Source organism: Capra hircus, chromosome 14 (assembly GCF_001704415.2).
Source record: "Capra hircus breed San Clemente chromosome 14, ASM170441v1, whole genome shotgun sequence".
Classification (NCBI taxonomy): Eukaryota; Metazoa; Chordata; class Mammalia; order Artiodactyla; family Bovidae; genus Capra; species Capra hircus.
Window position 1 is genome coordinate 49,993,851 of NC_030821.1, and position 20,243 is coordinate 50,014,093.

The 20,243-nt window shown below is 37.0% G+C and overlaps 1 protein-coding gene across 1 annotated transcript in view; it reads right to left on the bottom strand.

The window, feature by feature from the left end:
• PREX2 (phosphatidylinositol-3,4,5-trisphosphate dependent Rac exchange factor 2) overlaps positions 1-20,243 on the bottom strand; it is a 305,631-nt gene that overhangs the window by 169,240 nt on the left and 116,148 nt on the right. The window contains exons 12-15 of the mRNA XM_018058434.1: positions 13,938-14,041; positions 11,206-11,255; positions 8,206-8,281; positions 1,793-1,865 (exon numbers count right to left, since the gene is read on the bottom strand). Of these exons, the coding sequence (XP_017913923.1) occupies positions 1,793-1,865; positions 8,206-8,281; positions 11,206-11,255; positions 13,938-14,041 (303 nt within the window). The remainder of the gene's footprint in view (positions 1-1,792; positions 1,866-8,205; positions 8,282-11,205; positions 11,256-13,937; positions 14,042-20,243) is intronic.

Sequence of the window (20,243 nt, forward strand, 5' to 3'; positions counted from 1 at the left end):
GGTTACATACTGATAGAAAGAATTTGTACTCAGTGAGATCCTGACAGCTGTCAAAGTGTCTTAAAAGAGAAATCTTCTTTCTACTTATCTATCCTTATATTCTTATTCTGGAAGCAACACTGGGGAAGTTACTTAAATTCCTTGAACTTCAGTTTCCTCACCGATAATATGTGGACAATAAAATCTTCTTCATAATGCTGGACAAACTAAAATGTAACTAATGTAAATAATTTGGCATATAGTAGGCAAAAAAAAGATAGCTCCTTTGTTTCATTATTCTAATGGAGTTCCAAATCATAGCTGTTGATCAGTTATGTGTATGGATTGACCTTTAAATGGAAAACTGCTGGCAACATAAATTTAACGAATGAAACTACCAACCACAAATTAAAAGGCAACACAAATTGTAGCTGACAATAGGAAGGAGAATATAACTGAGATCAAGGTAAGCCTTGCCTAGGGCCTCCCAGGTGGCGCTAGTGGTAAAGAACCCGCCTGCTGATGTGGGAGACATAAGGGGTGCAGGTCTGATCCCTGGGTCGGGAAGATCACATAGAGGAGGGCACGGCAACCCACTCCAGTATTCTTGCCTGGACAGAGGAGCCTGGCGGGCTACAGCCCATAGGGCTGCAAGAGTCGGACAAGACTGAAGCAACTTAGCACTCATGCAGGTAGGCCTTGCCGACATGATCTACATTATTCCCCAAACTCACATGGTGTTTCTGCTACTGCTGTTTTCCTCCACCAAACAGTCAGTCTAAAGGCAGGGAGAGAAAACATCCTTAAGGCCAGGCATGAGCCCATCTGGCTGCGCCTTTACTGACAGAGACTCCCATAGGGAAAAACTTTACTGCAACCCAATACTTTAAAATAAATATTTAGATAAAATTGCTGCTTGCTGATGCTTTAAAGAGAAAAATCATCAAAATCTTTGAAGGTTTTCAGCTTGATATTATAGTTTTAATTTCATATAATGATGTCATTTCTTCCAATCAATAATTGGCTTTTCAAAGACCAGTAATTCCTGTGATGCAGAGACACTGGGATGTAATGGAAGTCCCAAAGGAACAAACGATAATCAAAGAGGCTTTCAAAATCACTGCTACTTTTCTGTTCTTATTCCTTTGGAAAAAGTAATTTCCGAATATAATTGGCCAATAAGCACAAGAGCTATCAAATAAGTACATAAGCAAATATTATTAACAATGGAAAGTGATGGTTTGGGTTTATGGAATCTATAAGATCATATGAGTACAGAGGGAAAACTAAGTCTCATTACTTTATAAATTTAAGAGAAATGAAGTCAACAAAGAAGAAAGAAATTCAATCTTTAATTAGTAGTAAAAAAGAAACTTTTTTCCAGAAATTTATAATTTTGTTCTCTAATTCTGAAAGTATTTTCTAAAAAAAATCACTATAAATATGCATTTATATCGGCTCTCATTTAATCATTTTAATATACACTGTCATTAAAAAAAAAAAAGAAACCCATGGGTCTGACCTAGAACAGTTTCAAAGAGATACATGAGCTGTTTTTTTAACTTCTAGTTCAAGCTCTTGCTTTTTCAGAACCAGTCTAGAAAAACAGAAAAAAAGTCATGGCAACTTGTAGATAATACTTGTGGAGACACTGATTGTAGATGTGGTGGCCCAACGGGGACATGTGGCAAGACCCAGACAGTCTTGCTGGTTCATCTTTAGAGGACTTCCCTGGCCACTGAGAGACTCCCAATGTCTTGACAAAACAAAACAGTGAAATACATCTGGAAGCTTCCAGAATAAAAATGCTTACCATGGTGCATAAATCCATTGTCGCAGAGCCCAATGCCAAATATCATTGCTTCTTCTCTAGTGCGGCAATCCCCCTGTCAACCACAAAAGCCCTGTACAAGTTAATAGGCGACCGAAGATTCTGCTGCATTGTAACCACATTTGACATTCTCAGCACTGTCCTGATAAAGCCATTCATACATCAGGGCTTATGTTGCTTTCAGAAGCCCACTAACAATGCATCTGATTGTTATCAAACATTCCCTTGATTATGAAAATATCTGCTTTTGACATCAAAAACAAAGATTTACTATTTCTTGAGAAAAATTATGCTTGATTAAAAATGAAAATACATGAGTAACTACAATTTACTACCACAAATTATGCCGTATTTCTTTGATCATATATCCCAATTATGCATCAAAGAAATATCCTATAGTTGAAAACTCACTAAATAAAGCTTGCCAAGTAAAAATCATTGTGCATCATCTCTTCTATCACCTCCCACCAAATGGCCTTACTCTTTAAGTGCCTCCAAAGAAACCTATTAATCTAGTGTGACTTGTAAGACCCTATGAGTATGTTGTTTAGGGGAGTCAGCAAACGCAAGCTTCTCTTTCACTCTCTTGCCAGAAAAAATGAAAATTAGCTCACGTAACTGATCCCCAAAAGAAAGCCTAATGCAACTTTTTGTTATGATTTTTATCTAGAAAACATCTACTTTATTCATTCAAGTACGAATTCATATACACTCTTCCCTCTATAACACGGCTTCAGCATCTGAGAATTCAACCAACCACAGATCAAAACTAGTCAGAGGAAAAAAAAAAAAACAGAAAGTTCCAAAATGTAATACTTGAATTTGCAGAATCAGTGAATATTTATATAGTATTTACATTTCATCAGGTATTAAAAGTAATCTTAAGGTTAATTAAAAGATATGGGAGATTATATGCAAATCCATGCCATTTTATACAAGGAGCTTGAGCATCTGTGGATTTTGGTACCTGCAAGGGTCCTGGGATCAATATCTCCTAGATATCAACAGGACTGACTATGTATATGAATATGTATGTGTATATGTATGTATCTGTTGTATCTGTGTCTATATAACCTTACAGTTGTATGTTTTACAGCTTAAGAAGTGCTTTCTTACAGATTATCTCATTTTTTCCTAGCCCCATCTTTTAGCTCTTAGGTACAATACTCTTCTGGGAAAGACTGAGGGCAGGAAGAGAGAGGGAGACAGAGGATAAGATGGGTGGATGGCATCATTGACTCAATAGACATGAATTTGAGCAAACTCTGGGAGATAGTGAAGGACGGGAAAGCCTGGCATGCCGTAGTCCATGTGGTCACAAAGAGTCGGACATGATTGAGCTACTGAGTGACTGAACAACAACAATACTCTACCAAATCCACCCTTTCTTCCCTCTGGCTTCCATTTCATTCCTATGTCAGCACCCTAACCCAGTGTTTCCTCATCTCCCTTCTAAATTGCCATAATTCTTTTCCTGTAATGTCTCTAATACTGTACTCCTGCACTTTCTCTAACATTGCCACTACAGAATTAAATTTTCTTTGATTTTTTTTAAAGACTTTTCTCTGGTATGGCCCATTTTTAAAGTCAATATTGTTACAATATAGTTTCTGTTCTATGTTTTGGGTTTTTGGCCACGAGGATGTGGAGTATCAGCTCCCGGATCATGGATTGACCCCGTACCCACTGCATTGGAAGGCAAAGTCCAGGAAAGTCCTTAGAATTAAACTTTCTTACACAGGAATACTGGGCTTCCCAGGTGGCACTAGCGGTAAAGCACCGGCCGGCCAATGCAGGAGACATTAAGAGACGCAGGAAAGATCCCCAGGCGCAGGCAGGGCAACCCACTCTAGTATTCTTGCCTAGAGAATCCCAGGGACAGAGAAGCCTGGAGGGCTATCGTCCTTAGGATTGTACAGAGTCAGACAGGACTGAAGGAACTAAGCCTGCACACACACAGGAATACCAAGTACCAAAACTTTAAACTAACTCTCATTTTTTATAATCATAAAGTATCAACATTTTGTGTTGGGCTTTGCAGGTCTCCCATAACCCTGACTTCATTATACTCCTCCAGACCTATTTTCCAAAGGTTAGATCACCTTTGCTCTCATAAATTTGGCTTCCAGACTGTGGCCAGGACTCCCTTTTGTTTATTTCCATCCTCATTCTCATTCATGGAATCATTCACTCCACTCAATGCCTTAAATATTACCTATCAGTCTATCAAGGACCAACACAAGCACCACCTTATGCTGTAACAACTCTGCCCCTCCCTAATCCTCCTGTTAATGATCATGGCATTTACAATCTGTATCTTTAGGCAATAAAATCTGTACCCTTTTCAAAATCTAACCATTAGTAATGTTCATACATTCACACAAAAGATTTTTTTTTGCTACACAATGTGCTAAGTGCTAGAAGTAACAGAGTAAAACACTCAAACACAAAACACTTCCCTGCCCTCAAATAACTGAAATCGGAAGAACCGAGTCACTTAAAATATATAAGTTATTTTGTTGTTCACTCACTAAGATGTGTCCAACTCTTTGCGACCCCACGGATTGAAGCACGCCAGGCTTCCCTGTCCTTCACTCTCTCCCGGAGTCTGCTCAAACTCATGTCCATTGAGTCAGTGATGCCTCCGCCATCCAGTTTAGTCAATACTCCCCAACAGGTGTCATACTAGGTGCTGGCACATAGGTTAACCAGCCCCCACCCTAAGAATCATGGGGACAGTTTCAGTATAAAGTGGGATTATCTAAGACAGATACATCCAGGGAACTGGGATCACAGAGGAAGATGCTAAGCCAAGTCTGGAGGATAGAGCAGAGTTTACTTGGGGAGATGATGTTGAAGCAGAGCCTTAGAGGAAGTATAAAAATCAGCCCAACTGACTAACAGTCCCTGGAAGGCAGGAACCATGTCTGCTTTCTGTTTTGTTGGTTTCTTTTATTTTAATCACCAAAGCACCTGCTTAAATGTTATTTTCACAGTAAAAGCTTGTTTTAATAATCACCAACAGTATACACTGATTATTCAACTGACGGCCTTGGTGGAAAAAGACGCTTCCTTTAAAATAAAATCTCTTGTTCATCTTAGCTTAAGAACTTTAATTTACCATTCTCTTATCATTCCATTACCATACCTTTCTCCTCAAAGCCAGCCCCTGTTGTCCTAATCTAAAGCTAGAGTTTATTATGTCTGATACTCACATATATGCAAGTTTTACACTATCAGAATCATAAAGCTTAAGTATGGAGCTGCTGCTGCTGCTGCTAAGTCGCTTCAGTCGTCTCTGACTCTGTGCGACCCCATAGACAGCAGCCCACCAGGCTCCCCTGTCCCTGGGATTCTCCAGGCAAGAACACTGGAGTGGGTTGTCATTTCCTTCTCCTAAGTGATGGAGAAGAGCTGATATATATATAGTTATTCCAGTAAGCAGGAAACAGTTGTGAAAATAAAATCTAGACAGACTAAGTGACTCATGTAAGTTTGCATAACTGCTTAACAGCATAGCTGTCATAAGACCAGATTACCTGTATCCTGCTGCTGCTGCTAAGTCGCTTCAGTTGTGTCAAACTCTGTGCGACCCAACAGATGGCAGCCTACCAGGCTCCCCCGTCCCTGGGATTCTCCAGGCAAGAATACTGGAGTGGGTTGCCATTTCCTTCTCCAATGCATGAAAGTGAAAAGTCAAAGTGAAGTCGCTCAGTCGTGTCTGACTCTTCGCGATCCCATGGACTGCAGCCTATCAGGCTCCTCCATCCGTGGGATTTTCCAGGCAATAGTACTGGAGTGGGCTGCCATCGCCTTCTCCAACCTGTATCCTAGTCCATTTCAATTTCTACTGTGCACAAGCATTTCTACAGGCACTGTCATACCAGACGAGAAAGAAAACCTGAAGTAAAAGAGAATTGCAACTTGGTCTGGGTTTTGAGCAACTTATTTTAGTCTTCGAATGTTCATACTGCTTTATTGACTATGCCAAAGCCTTTGACTGTGTGGATCACAATAAACTGTGGAAAATTCTGAAAGAGATGGGAATACCAGACCACCTGACCTGCCTCTTGAGAAAGACCTGCTTCCTGCAGGTCAGGAAGCAACAGTTAGAACTGGACATGGAACAACAGACTGGTTCCAAATAGGAAAAGGAGTACATCAAGGCTGTATATCGTCACCCTGCTTATTTAACTTCTATGCAGAGTACATCATGAGAAATGCTGGGCTGGAAGAAGCACAAGCTGGAGTCAAGATTGCCGGGAGAAATATCAATAACCTCAGATATGCAGATGATACCACCCTTATGGAAGAAAGTGAAGAGGAACTAAAAAGCCTCTTGATGAAGGTGAAACGGGGGAGTGAAAAAGTTGGCTTAAAGCTCAACATTCAGAAAATGAAGATCATGGCATCTGGTCCCATCACTTCATGGCAAATAGATGGGGAAACAGTGGAAACCCACTGTTTGGACCCCCCACTGTTTGGGATGTCCAAAATCACTGCAGATGGTGACTGCAGCCATGAAATTAAAAGATGCTTACTCCTTGGAAGGAAAGTTATGACCAACATAGATAGCATATTCAAAAGCAGAGACATTACTTTGCCAACAAATGTCTGTCTAGGCAAGGCTATGGTTTTTCCAGTGGTCATGTATGGATGTGAGAGTTGGACTGTGAAGAAAGCTGAACACCGAAGAATTGATGCTTTTGAACTGTGGTGTTGAGAAGGCTCTTGAGAGTCCCTTGGACTGCAAGAAGAGCCAACCAGTCCATTCTGAAGGAGATCAGCCCTGGGATTTCTTTGGAAGGAATGATGCTGAAGCTGAAACTCCAGTACTTTGGCCACCTCATGCAAAGAGCTGACTCATTGGAAAAGACTCTGATGCTGGGAGGGATTGGGGGCAGGAGGAGAAGGGGATGACAGAGGATAAGATGGTTGGATGGCATCACTGACTTGATGGGCGTGAGTCTGAGTAAACTCCGGGAGTTGGTGATGGACAGGGAAGCGTGGCATGCTGCGATTCATGGGGTCGCAAAGAGTCGGACACGACTGAGCGACTGAACTGAACTGAACTGAATGTTCATACTTGGAAAGTAAAAGTGCCAAAAAGGGAAAAAAAAAAGTTGATGACTAACGTCCTTTGTCAGAACTCTAAATATTTATTCAGTATTAGCTTTTGCTTCAAAAAAACAAACTTTCTTCAGTTTTCTCACATAAACGACATAGAAGAATTCATGTGAATTCTGTAACAGTATAATTTCTATGTGAAATTTCAACTCTATTACCAAACATAGAACCAATCCCAATGACACACACTGATCATCATATTATAAATGGTTTTCACACTAGTAAACCCATTGAACACTGGGATTTGGGTTTTATCTAAAAAAGAACTGTTTGCTCTAAGATCTTAATTTCTCCATGAAATAAATTTAAATACTAAATGCAAAAACAGGTATTCCTGGATAGTCTAGAAGTTTAATATTAAATAATAAAAATTTCAAAATGTATGTTCACAGATAAATCAAGTACGAATTAAACATTTTTATTTAAGGCAAAAATAAACATTTCCATGACTGAGAGTCAAATACTATTATTCACATGTAACAAAAGAGGTAGGTGATTTTCTTCAATAACAAGAAACTAACTTGACTCAAATATCCAAATGTAATGATGACATTTCAACCAAGCCATATTCCCTTCTCCAAAACAGTAAGTTCTGTCAAAGCAAATATCAGTTTTCTTAGCCTTTCCTTTAACCCGTGGAAAACATTTGATTATTTATTAGTTAATCTAGTATGATAAAACATCTAAATAAATTTATATTTGAATATATAATGGGCTTGATGCCTTGAGTTGCAAATAACATTTTCTCAGTACCAGCTGTCAGCTCCCACACTCTGAGAAGCAGAGTGACAATCACAACAAATTCTGCACCTTCTTATTTACAATGTGTGCAGATGGATACCAAAGCTCATAATATCAAGATACAATTATCATCTAACAGAGAAGAAGGCACAGGGTGACTAGAATAACTTGCTAGGACTAAACATTAGATACCTTAAAAAAAAATCTGTAAACAAAACATATGAGAAACTTTAGTACATATACACACCTTTTCTTTAGTGATATTCAAATTACACTTAGTCTTTTGAATGGATCTCAGCTGATATTTTTGAATCACAAAACAATACAGCATAAAAATTAAGTTTGAAAACTCTGAAATCAGATGATCCAGGTTCAAATCCTAATTCTGCTTCATTCCAGCTGTATGAACTTGGTCAAGTCATTTCACTGTGTCTCACTGGCAAGTAGGGAGTTTTTAAAATACCTAATCACCTCAAAGTTTAAAGCAGCCATGAAAGTAACTCAGCAATTTCTATTTGTCTATTTACCTGTGCAATCAACCAGTCTATCAGCTTGTTGGCCATAACGACAGATTTGTAGGTTCTTAAGTGATAATCTTTATCTCTGCAAAGGAAAGAGAAACCAAAAACACTAAGCTAGAGGGTAAGTAAGGAGGAAAGAGAGAGGATAAATAAGCACCAGGAATACTTCATTTAGTATCACTGTGCAACAGAAAAGTTTACTAGACGGAATCTGAATTGATTGCCCCACTTACATGTAAATAAGGGAGCTTTGCAAGGTTTACACAACACCTGACAATTCTCTTCATCAGTTCACACCAGGAGAAGAAACCCATAAGGATACCAAAACAGGACATTTCTTCTTTCACATTTTCTTATATCCAAATTGATTATTACTGCTATGTTATCTGGTAATAACTTGGCTAGAAATACAACTGCTCATTAATAAAATAATAATAAAACAGAATTCCTCCCCTTTAAATCAAGACAGGGTTTATGAAAGAACTCCTCAAAATGTGGAGAATAAAGCCACCCTTTGCATTTCTGCTCTTGAATTCTCCAGGTAGGCAGGATTTGCCCTGGAGGATGATTCAGTTGGCTCAGCTGTAATGGCAGACCTCAGGCCTCCCCAGAGGGAAACATACGAAGAACCTTGTCATTTTGTCTGATCAGAGCATGGCCTTAGTCACACCACATCCCCAGGCAACCAAGGGAACTGAGAGCAGACTCTCCTGTCTGCAGAAGTGCCCGGATCTGAGAAATCTTTCAAAGTCTAGTTAGATAACTACAAAGTGCTTATGATCAGAACAAGACCCCAAGGGCAAAAATCTATAATTCATTTATTTTGCTGGCCTGAATAAAAATGGAATGAGAAAAGGAGAGTCTTTCAAAATGTCAAAAAAAAAAAAAATCCAAACTGCAATCAACTTGACGTGACAAATAATTACTGGCTATGTTCATGGTTCTTTTAACTTCTGTCAGCAATTTACAATTAATATTGACATCATTTCATCCACTGTCATAAAAAGCTCTCCAAAATATGACTGAAATTCCTGAGATTTTAATAGTGAATGTACTAGGTTAGCCAGTAATCCACAGCAGATTTTTTTTTTTTAATCCTTTAAAATCCATCTCCGTTTCTGACACCCCATCACCCATTTCATTTTGGCTTCCATATGTGTCAAAAAGAAAGACAGGGTAGTTTTTATAGAATACATGTGGGTCTATGGATTTTTTCACCCAAGTCATTTTTCTTTTCATAAGCTGAGTTCATACATATTAAAAGCATGACTATCACACATTCCATCTGCTTTATGGGTTTTTTCCCCATAAATTTACCCTTGACAACTCATAAACCATTGTCATTTCTAGCCAAAGAACAATTCCTTCTTATCAGCTCTTTTAGAATACAACTTTCTGGATAAAAAATCTCACATGGCTAAAATATATTTTCAGAACACATTTTCTCATATATAAAGCCTACATACACACAGACACACACATGGCATGAAAAAATAATTCAATATCTGTTTATATTAGTTTAAGACCTGGGTTCAATCTCTGGGTTGGGAAGATCCCCTGGAGGAGGGCACGGCAACCCACTCCAGTATTCTTGCCTGGAGAATCCCATGGACAGAGGAGCCTGACGGGACAAAGGAGTCCATGGGATTTCAGAGTCGGACACAACTGAGCAACTGAACACACATACAAGTAAAAAAAAAACATGTGCTATTATTAAGTAACCATCTTTTAGCATTATGTTATCCAAAATATTTATAGAATGTCTGTGCCAGGAATATAGCAGAGAATCAACAAATACTGGTTTCTTTCACTTTTTTTTTTTTTTTTTTTTACTTTGTGAAGCCTGCTTGTGAAAGTGGACAGGGCATTTTCAGGTGTAATAGGTAAGATTCTATTTTCTCTTTCAGGATCTGAAGTGTGGGCATTCCAACACTTAATCACCAACTTCTGGAATTTTTTTTTTTAAGCTCTGCATTTCCTTGGAATTGGAAACCAGAGTGAAAAATAGAAACACTGTCCATCACATGCCTGGATTCCATATCCATGGCTGAAAAGCCTCTACATTCATTTTAGAAATCATACATTCATTTTATTGTTCTGAAAAATATGTTTTAGTCAATAAACTCCAAATGAAATCTGGCCATCTGAAATTAATTTAATATTACATTACATTATATCAGTTCTATCAGTTTGTGTATACTATAAATACAATTCTCCTCTTGATTATCTCTATTAAATCATAACATCAAACTCAAAGTTTTCTGCTATCTTTCTAAAAGGATAAACTGAAAATGAATCCTAATTTCTCTTTAGAAACCAGAAAGGCATATCTCTTCAGAAGTAAAAACATGGTATAGAAAAACTGATAAAATTATTAAGCCCAAATTAATTCTTAAGTTTCAAGTGTAAAACTTTTTTGTTCAATAAAAGATGATTAAAAGAAAATATTGTGACAGAAAATACAAGCTAAAGATTTGATTATAAGTCTAATTGAAAAAATTAATATACAAGTAATCATAATGGTAAATATTCACCAGTAAATAGTATTTTGAAATCCTCTCTGGTTAGTCAACTATTATTTATTAAATACTAACTGACTGTGGATAATTTTATTATCTAGCCTGTAATTTACTATGCTGCTAAGTTGCTTCAGTCGTGTCCGACTCTGTGCAACCCCATAGACAGCAGCCCACAAGGTTCCTCCATCCCTGGGATTCTCCAGGCAAGAACACTGGAGTGGGTTGCCATTTCCTTCTCATTACTATGAATTAATGGCAATTAATTTTAGAAATCAGAATAAAAAGAGTAGAAGAAACTCTACAATTAGAGCTCCAGAAAATTTTGAAATATTTTAAGATAAATTGTTACTTAAAATAATCTTTAAAAGCAAAATGTTCATGTTTGGAAGAAAAACAAAATGAGCTAACTTCAGCTTAATAATATTTACATAATATGCAATATAAATATTTCCATTTAAACTGCCCAGAACTTAGAAACTAGACTCACCTTATGACTGGAGTAAATAGACTATGAAGACGACAATATAATCGTACACCCTGTTGTAAAATAAAGATATGTCAAAAACAAGTAAAATTAGTCAAAGGACATAACAATGAAATTTAGAAATAGATTATTCTGAAATTATTACACAATCTTAACCTATTTGAAAGTTATTCAAATGTTACATTATATCATAAAAATAATATGATCTGAATAATTAAAAATAGGATTAAATTGTGTTATTAATTTTTCACCTACAAGTGACATATATACATACGCATATACAAACATGCATATGATATACATATATACACATATGCATACATACAACAAAGCCTTCCTCAGTGATCAATGCAAAGAAATAGAGGAAAGCAATAGAATGGGAAAGACTAGAGATCTCTGAAGAAAATTAGGAATACCAAGGGAATATTTCCTGCAAAGATTGGCTCAATAAAGGACAGAAATGGTATGGTCCTAACAGAAGCAGAAGATATTAAGAAGAGGTGGCAAGAATACACAGAAGAACTGTACAAAAAAGATCTTCATGACCCAGATAATCACAATGGTGTGATCACTCACCTAGAGCCAGACATCCTGGAATGTGAAGTCAAGTGGGCCTTAAGAAGCATCACTATGAACAAAGCTAGTGGAGGTGATGGAATTCCAGTTGACCTATTTCAAATCCTGAAAGATGATGCTGTGAAAGTGCTGCACTCAATATGCCAGCAAATATAGAAAACTCAGCAGTGGCCACAGGACTGGAAAAGGTCAGTTTTCATTCCAGTCCCAAAGAAAGGCAATGCCAAAGAATGCTCCACTACCACACAATTGCACTCATCTCACATGCTAGTAAAGTAATGCTCAAAATTCTCCAAGCCAGGTTTCAGCAATAAGTCAACCATGAACTTCCAGATGTTCAAGCTGGTTTTAGAAAAGGCAGAGAAACCAGAGATCAAATTGCCAACATCTGCTGGATCATAGAAAAAGCAACAGAATTCTAGAAAAACATCTATTTCTGCTTTATTGACTATGCCAAAGCCTTTGACTGTGTGGATCACAATAAAATGGAAAATTCTTCAAGAGATGGGAATACCAGACCACCTGACCTGCCTCTTGAGAAATCTGCATGCAGGTCAGGAAGCAACAGTTAGAACTGGACATGGAACAACAGACTGCTTCCAAATAGGAAAAGGAGTACATTAAGGCCGTATATTGTCACCCTGCTTATTTAATCATGAGGAAGGCTGGGCTGGAAGAAGCACAAGCTGGAATCAAGATTGCCAGGAGAAATGGCAATATATTCAGATATGCAGATAACACCACCCTTATGGCAGAATGTGAAGAGGAACTAAAAAGCCTCTTGATGAAGGTGAAAGAGGAGAGTGAAAAAGTTGGCTTAAAGCTCAACATTCAGAAAACTAAGATCATGGCATCTGGTCCCTTCATTTCATGGCAAATAGATTGGGTGATAGAGTCGGTGATGTCATTCAACCATCTCATCCTCTGTCATCCCCTTCTCCTCCAGCCAGTGGAAACAGTGGCTGACTTTATTTTGGGGGGCTCCAAAATCACTGCAGATTGTGACTGCAGCCATGAAATTCAAAGACACTTGCTCCTTAAAAGGAAAGTTATGACCAACCTAGATAGCATATTCAAAAGCAAAAATATTACTTTGTCAACAAAGGTCCATCTAGTCAAGGTTATGGTTTTTCCAGTAGTCATGTATGGATGTGAGAGTTGGACTAAAAGAAAGCTGAGGGCAGAAGAATTGATGCTTTTGAACTGTGGTGTTGGAGAAGACTCTTGAGAGTTCCCTGGACTGCAGGGAGATCCCACCAGTCCATCTTAAAGGAGATCAGTCCTGGTTGTTCATTGGAAGGACTGATGTTGAAGCTGAAACTCCAATACTTTGGCCACCTGATGTGAAGAGCTGACTCATTGGAAAAGACCCTGATGCTGGGAAAGATTGAAGGCAGGAGGAGAAGGGGATGACAGAGGATGAGATGGTTGAATGGCATCACTGACTCAATGGACATGAGTTTGAGTAATCTCCAGGAGTTGGTGATGGACAGGGAGGCCTGGCATGCTACAGTTCATGGGGTCACAAATCGTCGGACACAACTGAGTGACTGTACTGAACTAAATACATATATACATGTATATACATATAGGTATTTGTATATACATACACATATACATATACATAAGTATACATATATGCATTCATGTGTACGTACACATACATACATATGGCATATATACATACATGAAATATCTTAAATATTATTTTTCTTAAAATATAAAATTTCAACATATAATGCAAACAGATTATTTATAATCTATGCAATGACCCACCATACTACTTGATAATTATATGTCAATACAGAGTTTGCCAAGTGTACAAAGGAAAATGATATTTCATGAATTTTATAATTTGTATTTTTATTAAATGTATTCAAGTATCATGACCACTTGTTACTACATGTAAAATAGTTTTCAATGGATATAATCTTCTGAGTGATGCAACTGCATTAGAACAAGATAAGAGAAAAAAAAACAATAGGATCTAACAATACAATTCTTATAATGGCAAGAAAATACCAAGAGGCGTGTTTCCATATGCCACATAAAAACTTCCTATACCAGAAGAATTTTGGTCTCCTTACAAAATTTTACCTTGCTTCAGTAGGACAACATGAATTCTTCCATTGATAAAAGGCTGTGGGAGAGGCTATTACCTTTGAAATCACATCCTGCATCTCATTTCTTGGATAAAAGGTTCCATCATCATAACGAAATCTATATAGCATCTGTTCTGGTTTGAATTGATGTTTATCTGTAACTAAAAATATAAGAACAGCATATTAAAATCCTGACAATCTAAAAAGTAGAAGATAAAAACATATTTGTAAAACACATATTCCCAAATACTAAAACTTTTTAGTTTCACCTAAAGCTTTTGTTTCCCTAACATAGTAATGCTAATCCAGTATTTCAACAGTAAGATTAATGATAAGATTTTGTGATATAGTTACGATTTCCACAGAAGCACTGAAGAACTAACCTCAGGTTAGCAACATTCAGCTAGCATAGTATCTGTGTGTGCACAGTATATATATACTTTAATAAATGAGTATGTGTTTTCTATTTCTTCACAGTGCTACAAAGTCAAGCAAAAAGTGCCCTTCAAATAGCAGATACTCCAGCCTAGTGAGTCATAATTTGATTCTCAGCCCCAGAAGTGAGTTTTAGCATTTATGTCTTATCTTACAGCAATCAAGCCAAGACCACACATACACCGATCTTAACCATTTATCCTGTGTTTAAATCTCCAGAGTACATTAGATAAATTCAATATGTAACTGATAACAAACTTTTAACAGTTTTCTTACATTGACAAATGCTTTTCTTTTACAATAACTTCTTTTTCTTCAATGGAAAATGAGAGTGGTCACCCTTCACTTTCATTCTTAGGATAAGATTTTCATATTTCTAAAGACTCCTACTAAACTTTCAAGTTTTCTTTTTTCCAGAAGTATTTTATAGGTAGTCTAATAAAAAAAATAATTGTTTTAGAAAGGAAAAACCTCAAATTAAATCTCAAAGGGTTTACATTTAAATGTTTCTTTACCAGGAATGCAACATTTGCAGAAAAGACAATTTATTGCAATGGGTTCTATTTTCATGATTAGATAGAAGACTTTGACCTTTACTTTTTGCTAAAAAAGTTGAAGGGAGAGAAAAACCTGTCAGGATTAATTCTAATAAACCATTTTAGGTAAATCCATAAGAAAAACAAGAGACTTATAACACACACACACGTATACAAAGTTTCAGCTATTTCACCCTAACCTATCCAAACCAAATGAATGACTTAACAGCCATAAAACTGAGACATGACTGCTGCCAAAAAGATAACATCACCTTTTGGCATCTCTTTTTCCAGGTTAAGTCAAAAAGAAAAACATATGTGAAAGAAAAATAAATTCAAAAGAAATATTTTGAAATCCTACAACATGTTTCAGAACTTGTTATTTATTTCTCCTATGAATCTACCTATTAATAATTCTCATTTTTATCCCTTAAGAGTCATTGAAATAAATGATTATATTGATATTCCAAAATTCAAGGAAACTTGGGTCCAAGGGTCTTCCGCCACAATAAAGGAAGTGGTGGGTCCACCTATTCAAAAATGGAGTCCTTCACTGTAAGGTAAACTCTTGCGATTTTGATCATAATTCTTGGGTTAATCTGTAACTTGTAGCTGTTCCCTTAGAAAAATAGTAATAGTTCTGCACTGAAATTTATTCCCCCCAGCTTCCTGAGGAGGGAATGGCTTTCTTAGCTGATGAGGAAGGTTGCTTAATACCATCTTTCAAACAACTGTGCACTGCTGGGCATACCAGGAATGTACTGGCAAATGTTTAACAGCTGTCTCTCTGGTGATGAGGCAGAAGGAACACTGATGTGTGTAATTCGCCAATATCCATGGTACCAAAAATTCCCACACTGGCCAATTTCAAGCTCCCCAAATAAAGTCACTAAACACAGAATTCGATGTGCAGTGACACAGGATTATTTAGTATTCCCACCATTAAAAAAACGGTAGATACACATAACATCAAGCCCATAAACAATAAAATGTAGTAAAATAATTAGGAAGTGATGAGATTTAAGAATATATTACATTTATAATGTATGTACTTATATATTTACATCATTTCACTTTAATAATAGCTGTGCTTAACAATCAGCTTGCAATTTTTTAAAAACATTTAATAATCTGCTCTCTAGAGCTTGTACCAGCCAACTTCAGCACACCACTGGCTATAATGAATGAGCCCTCAGAATTCTCACATAAGCATTTTTAATGCAAATTCATAGAGCCAGACAAGAAGAACATTATCAACCTACCACAGAGAAAGTGTATGCTGTCCCAACCCAAGAATTCCCAGTATAGCAAGGCTCAGCCTCTGGTGAACTTCCTAGCAATATTTGCAATGTGAATAATAGCAATAACAGTCGACTTTTTTTTTTCTTTTTTGCTGGTTCCTTTTAAAACAGATGACTCATTCAACTTTATTTTAGGAATTCTATTTTCACTAAAATGCAGCTGAAATCACAAACTAATGAAACTAGCCTGTCTGGCTCTTATTTCTTCATCGTAATAAAATTATTAATGTGAAATTGCATAATGTGTTCTCTAACCATACTTTGGGAGAACCTCTATTAGTTAATTGTGAACACTTAAAAAAAAAACCAAACATTATTTCCAGTGACAAAAGTTCTAACATGTGAAATCTGACACTGCAGCTGATCAGATACTAGTAACAGTAATAACGCAGGTCCTCAAAATCAAACAATATTCATGGAGTCTACTCAGTGATGATGTCTCAGGAAAAGAAAAAGTTAATCATATTATAAATATTTCAATTCTTTTAAGTTAAATAATCAAAGGGTTCTTGTATTTGAAATTTCAAAATAAATTTTAATTCAGAATTTACCTACTACTTTCTTTTCAAAATTGTATTCCTATTGGAGACAATACTGAGCCTGGGGGGAGTTGATTAGGACTGAAATCAAAAAAGAAGTTGACATTGTTGATTTTTTTCTCTTTCTAGAAGGAGGTAGTTAAAAATATTTTGATACTTATATTACTAAAATGTATTCATTTATTAGGGTGGTTCCCTCTGTGATTTCTCCCAGATCTTTCAGCAGTCCTGAACTGGTCAGACCCTAGATGACTATGTTCATGAAGATACTGAATAAGCATCATTCCACATCAACTTTGTACCAACTTAAAAGTGACTTTAATATGTCTGCCTAGCTATTCATGTATTCAGGGAAAGTAATAACAGTTTTGTTAATTGTAAAGTCCACCCATAACAGTCATGTCTGATGGCTCAGATGATAAAGAATCTGCCTGCAGTGCAAGAGACCACGGTTCGATCCCTGGGTCAGGAAGATCCCCTGGAGAAGGGAATGGATATCCACTAGAATATTATTGCCTAGAGAATCCCACAGACGGAGGAGCCTGGCAGGCTACAGTTCACGGGGTCGCAAAGAGTTGGACATGACTGAATGACTAACACTTTCACTTTCTTCACTTTTTAGAATTCAATTCATTAAACAAGCAAGCAACTCTTCCTCATATAATTTCTGGGTCATCTATGTTTGAAATAAAGCAAGAGAGGATAGTTGACTTGAAAATAATCTCACAGCTCCTTTGAAAAGACAACCTCTTTCCACGCCCTGACCTTTCCAGCATTGGGAATAAAGCTTCTCCAATATTCTGTTATCTGTCACAAGGTATCTCATGGTCAAAAAAAAAGAAAATACTGTAGCAATCAGTGTAGCTCTTTCTAAAATATAGTCAAGTTATGTTAAAAAAAATAAATAAAATAAAATAAAATATAGTCAACTCATCACACAGAAGTATAAAGTTGCATATCCATAATTTTTTAAACAATTTAAATAGCAGCATCCATTGTTGACAGATAGCTTTAAGACTATTTTTTGTGTTATTTCTAATTCATAAAGGAAAAGTGACTCAGATTAGCAGCAGGAGTTACAATAAACTCAACTGAAAATAAAAGTGTTAAAAGTGATTACTGTGACTATTGTTTGCAGATATCATTGTAAAACATTAACACATGTATTATGATTGTTCTAGCTTTCATATAATTTCATTGATTTAATATTGACCTAGGAGCTAAGCCTCAGAGGCAGAAATTGACTAACTGACTACCAAATTGCGTTAGCTTCTGTTTTTCCTGCGTATGCAACTACAGGACGTTTTTAGGAGTCTCTTACAGTCAAGTGAGTGAGTGAGTGAAAGTTGATCATTCATGTCTGACTCTTTGCAACCCCATGGACTATACAGTCCATGGAATTCTCCAGTTCAGAATACTGGAGTGGGTATCATTCCCTTCTCCAGGGTATCTTCCCAACCCAGGGATCGAACCCAGGTCTTCTACATTGCAGGTGGACTCTTTACCAGCTGAGCCACCAGGGAAGCAATCACATATCTGAGTTGTGTCCACAGGTATGTGCACAAAAATGATATATAATGGGAAATGCACAAATCTATTTAAAACAAACAAAAAACTCCACCGTTCCTCCAAGGTGACATTTAGGAGCACTGTATTGAAGATGGTCGAGGCTATATCAGGCACCAAAACTCTATACAGAGCCAAATGCCACAACCTCATCCTTCACTATTAACTAAATTTTATGTGAGTAAAAAATTAGCTTCTATAATGTGAGCCTTCTGTAATGTATTGGAAAGGTTTACTTATTACAGCAGCTAGTGCTAAGCAGTACAGCTTTCCTTCTCAATAGTCCCTGCAAAAAAATTAGTCCTCCTAACCTAGTAGATTTCTGTCTTCTCTGAAAGGAGATATGCCAACAGCTCGATTTCATAATGAACAAAGTAAAAAGATGGGCTTAAAACCATGAGACCATAGAAAAAATATCTCTGATTCATGTACACATACCTTCAAGTACCTAGCATAATATCTCCCATGTAGAAAGAAGGAAAGAATCAGTAAGGAACAGAATAAACAAGTGTCCATAAACAGATTTTCCCTTCCTTGCTCTATGGGTAATGCACAGTCCCTGGAATTATACAGTCTGGAATGGGAAAAGAATAATCATTTCTGACTGTTAATGATTATACACAAAACTGCTTTATGTGCCACCTCCTTCATCTTCAATAAACTATACGATAAAACAAATACACTCAATCCTTGTCCCAAATATATACCTGAAGGTGGGGTTAGAAGAGAAAGGTGAACACAAACAGGAAAGCCATCCAGCTCAGTATCTTTTCACTTTTAACTTATAAGATATTAGATGATGCTTTTAGCATACTGAATGCTAAATGGAGTTTTAATGGCATTAATGAACCAAGTACAAAATCATATACAACTTCTCAGTAGTATCTGTTGGTTCAAAATATAGCCATTCATTTATTCACTCACTCAGGAAATAATAATGAGGCAACTATATGTTCTGAGCATTGCAGGCATTTTGCTATAAATTAACACACAAGGCTCCTGTTCTCATGGTGCTTTATTTTGACTGAGGTCTAGAGTAGGGATGGGAGATAAAGAGAGAAATATTAAACAAAGAAATAAATGAAACAACATGACAATTTCAGAGAGTGATAAGGAGTCCATGAAGAAAATGTCAAAAATCTAAAAGTAGTTTATTGAAATAATGGGGACTGGGTAGGATTCTAAAAGGCAGAGTGTCATGGAAGAAGAGACACAATACAGTAGCATCTGTCAATTCATTCACTGTTGTTTCTCCAGGACCTAGAAAGGTCCCCGACACTTATTAGGGATTACTAAGCAATTGTTGATTGAGAATAGCAAGAGCAAAGATCCTACATGAAAAGTCATCTTGGAGTGTTCAAAGAAGAGACAGAAGGTCAGGGTGGCCACCATGTAAACAGTTAGGTACAGACAACTCAGAGAGGAAGGCAGGGGCTCTATCATGTAGGGCTATGTACAAGAGCCTTGGTAAGAGATTTAGGTAGAAAGTCTGGACTTGTTTTTAAGTTTAATGGGAAGCCAGTAGATGACTGTAAGCGAGAGAACACCTAGATCTTATAAATGTCCTAAAAGGTCTCTTCAGCTGTTTCCCGCAGAGTATTCTACAGGGGTGGAGGACAAACACTGAAACAAGGACAAAGAAGGTGGTGACTGGGAAGAAGGTGGGGATCCTGGGACAGCAGTAGTCTGATCAGTGACCTGTTTGTTGGCAGGGCTCACAGGACTTCATGGCATGAGGAGAGAACAGGGATGCTAGATGATTCCTATCTGGGTAGATGGGGACATTATACTGGCAACATCTACTGTGCTGGGGGAAAACTGGGAGAATCTAGTTTATTTTCATCTCACTCTAATTTAGGGAAAAAAACAAACATCAAAACTCCATAGCCAAATATCCGTATTTAGTCCCAGTTCCTTGTCTTTTTCTCTTCTTGCACATTTTGCATGAGAAATTCCTCAAGCTTTTATTCTTAGTTCAATGATCAT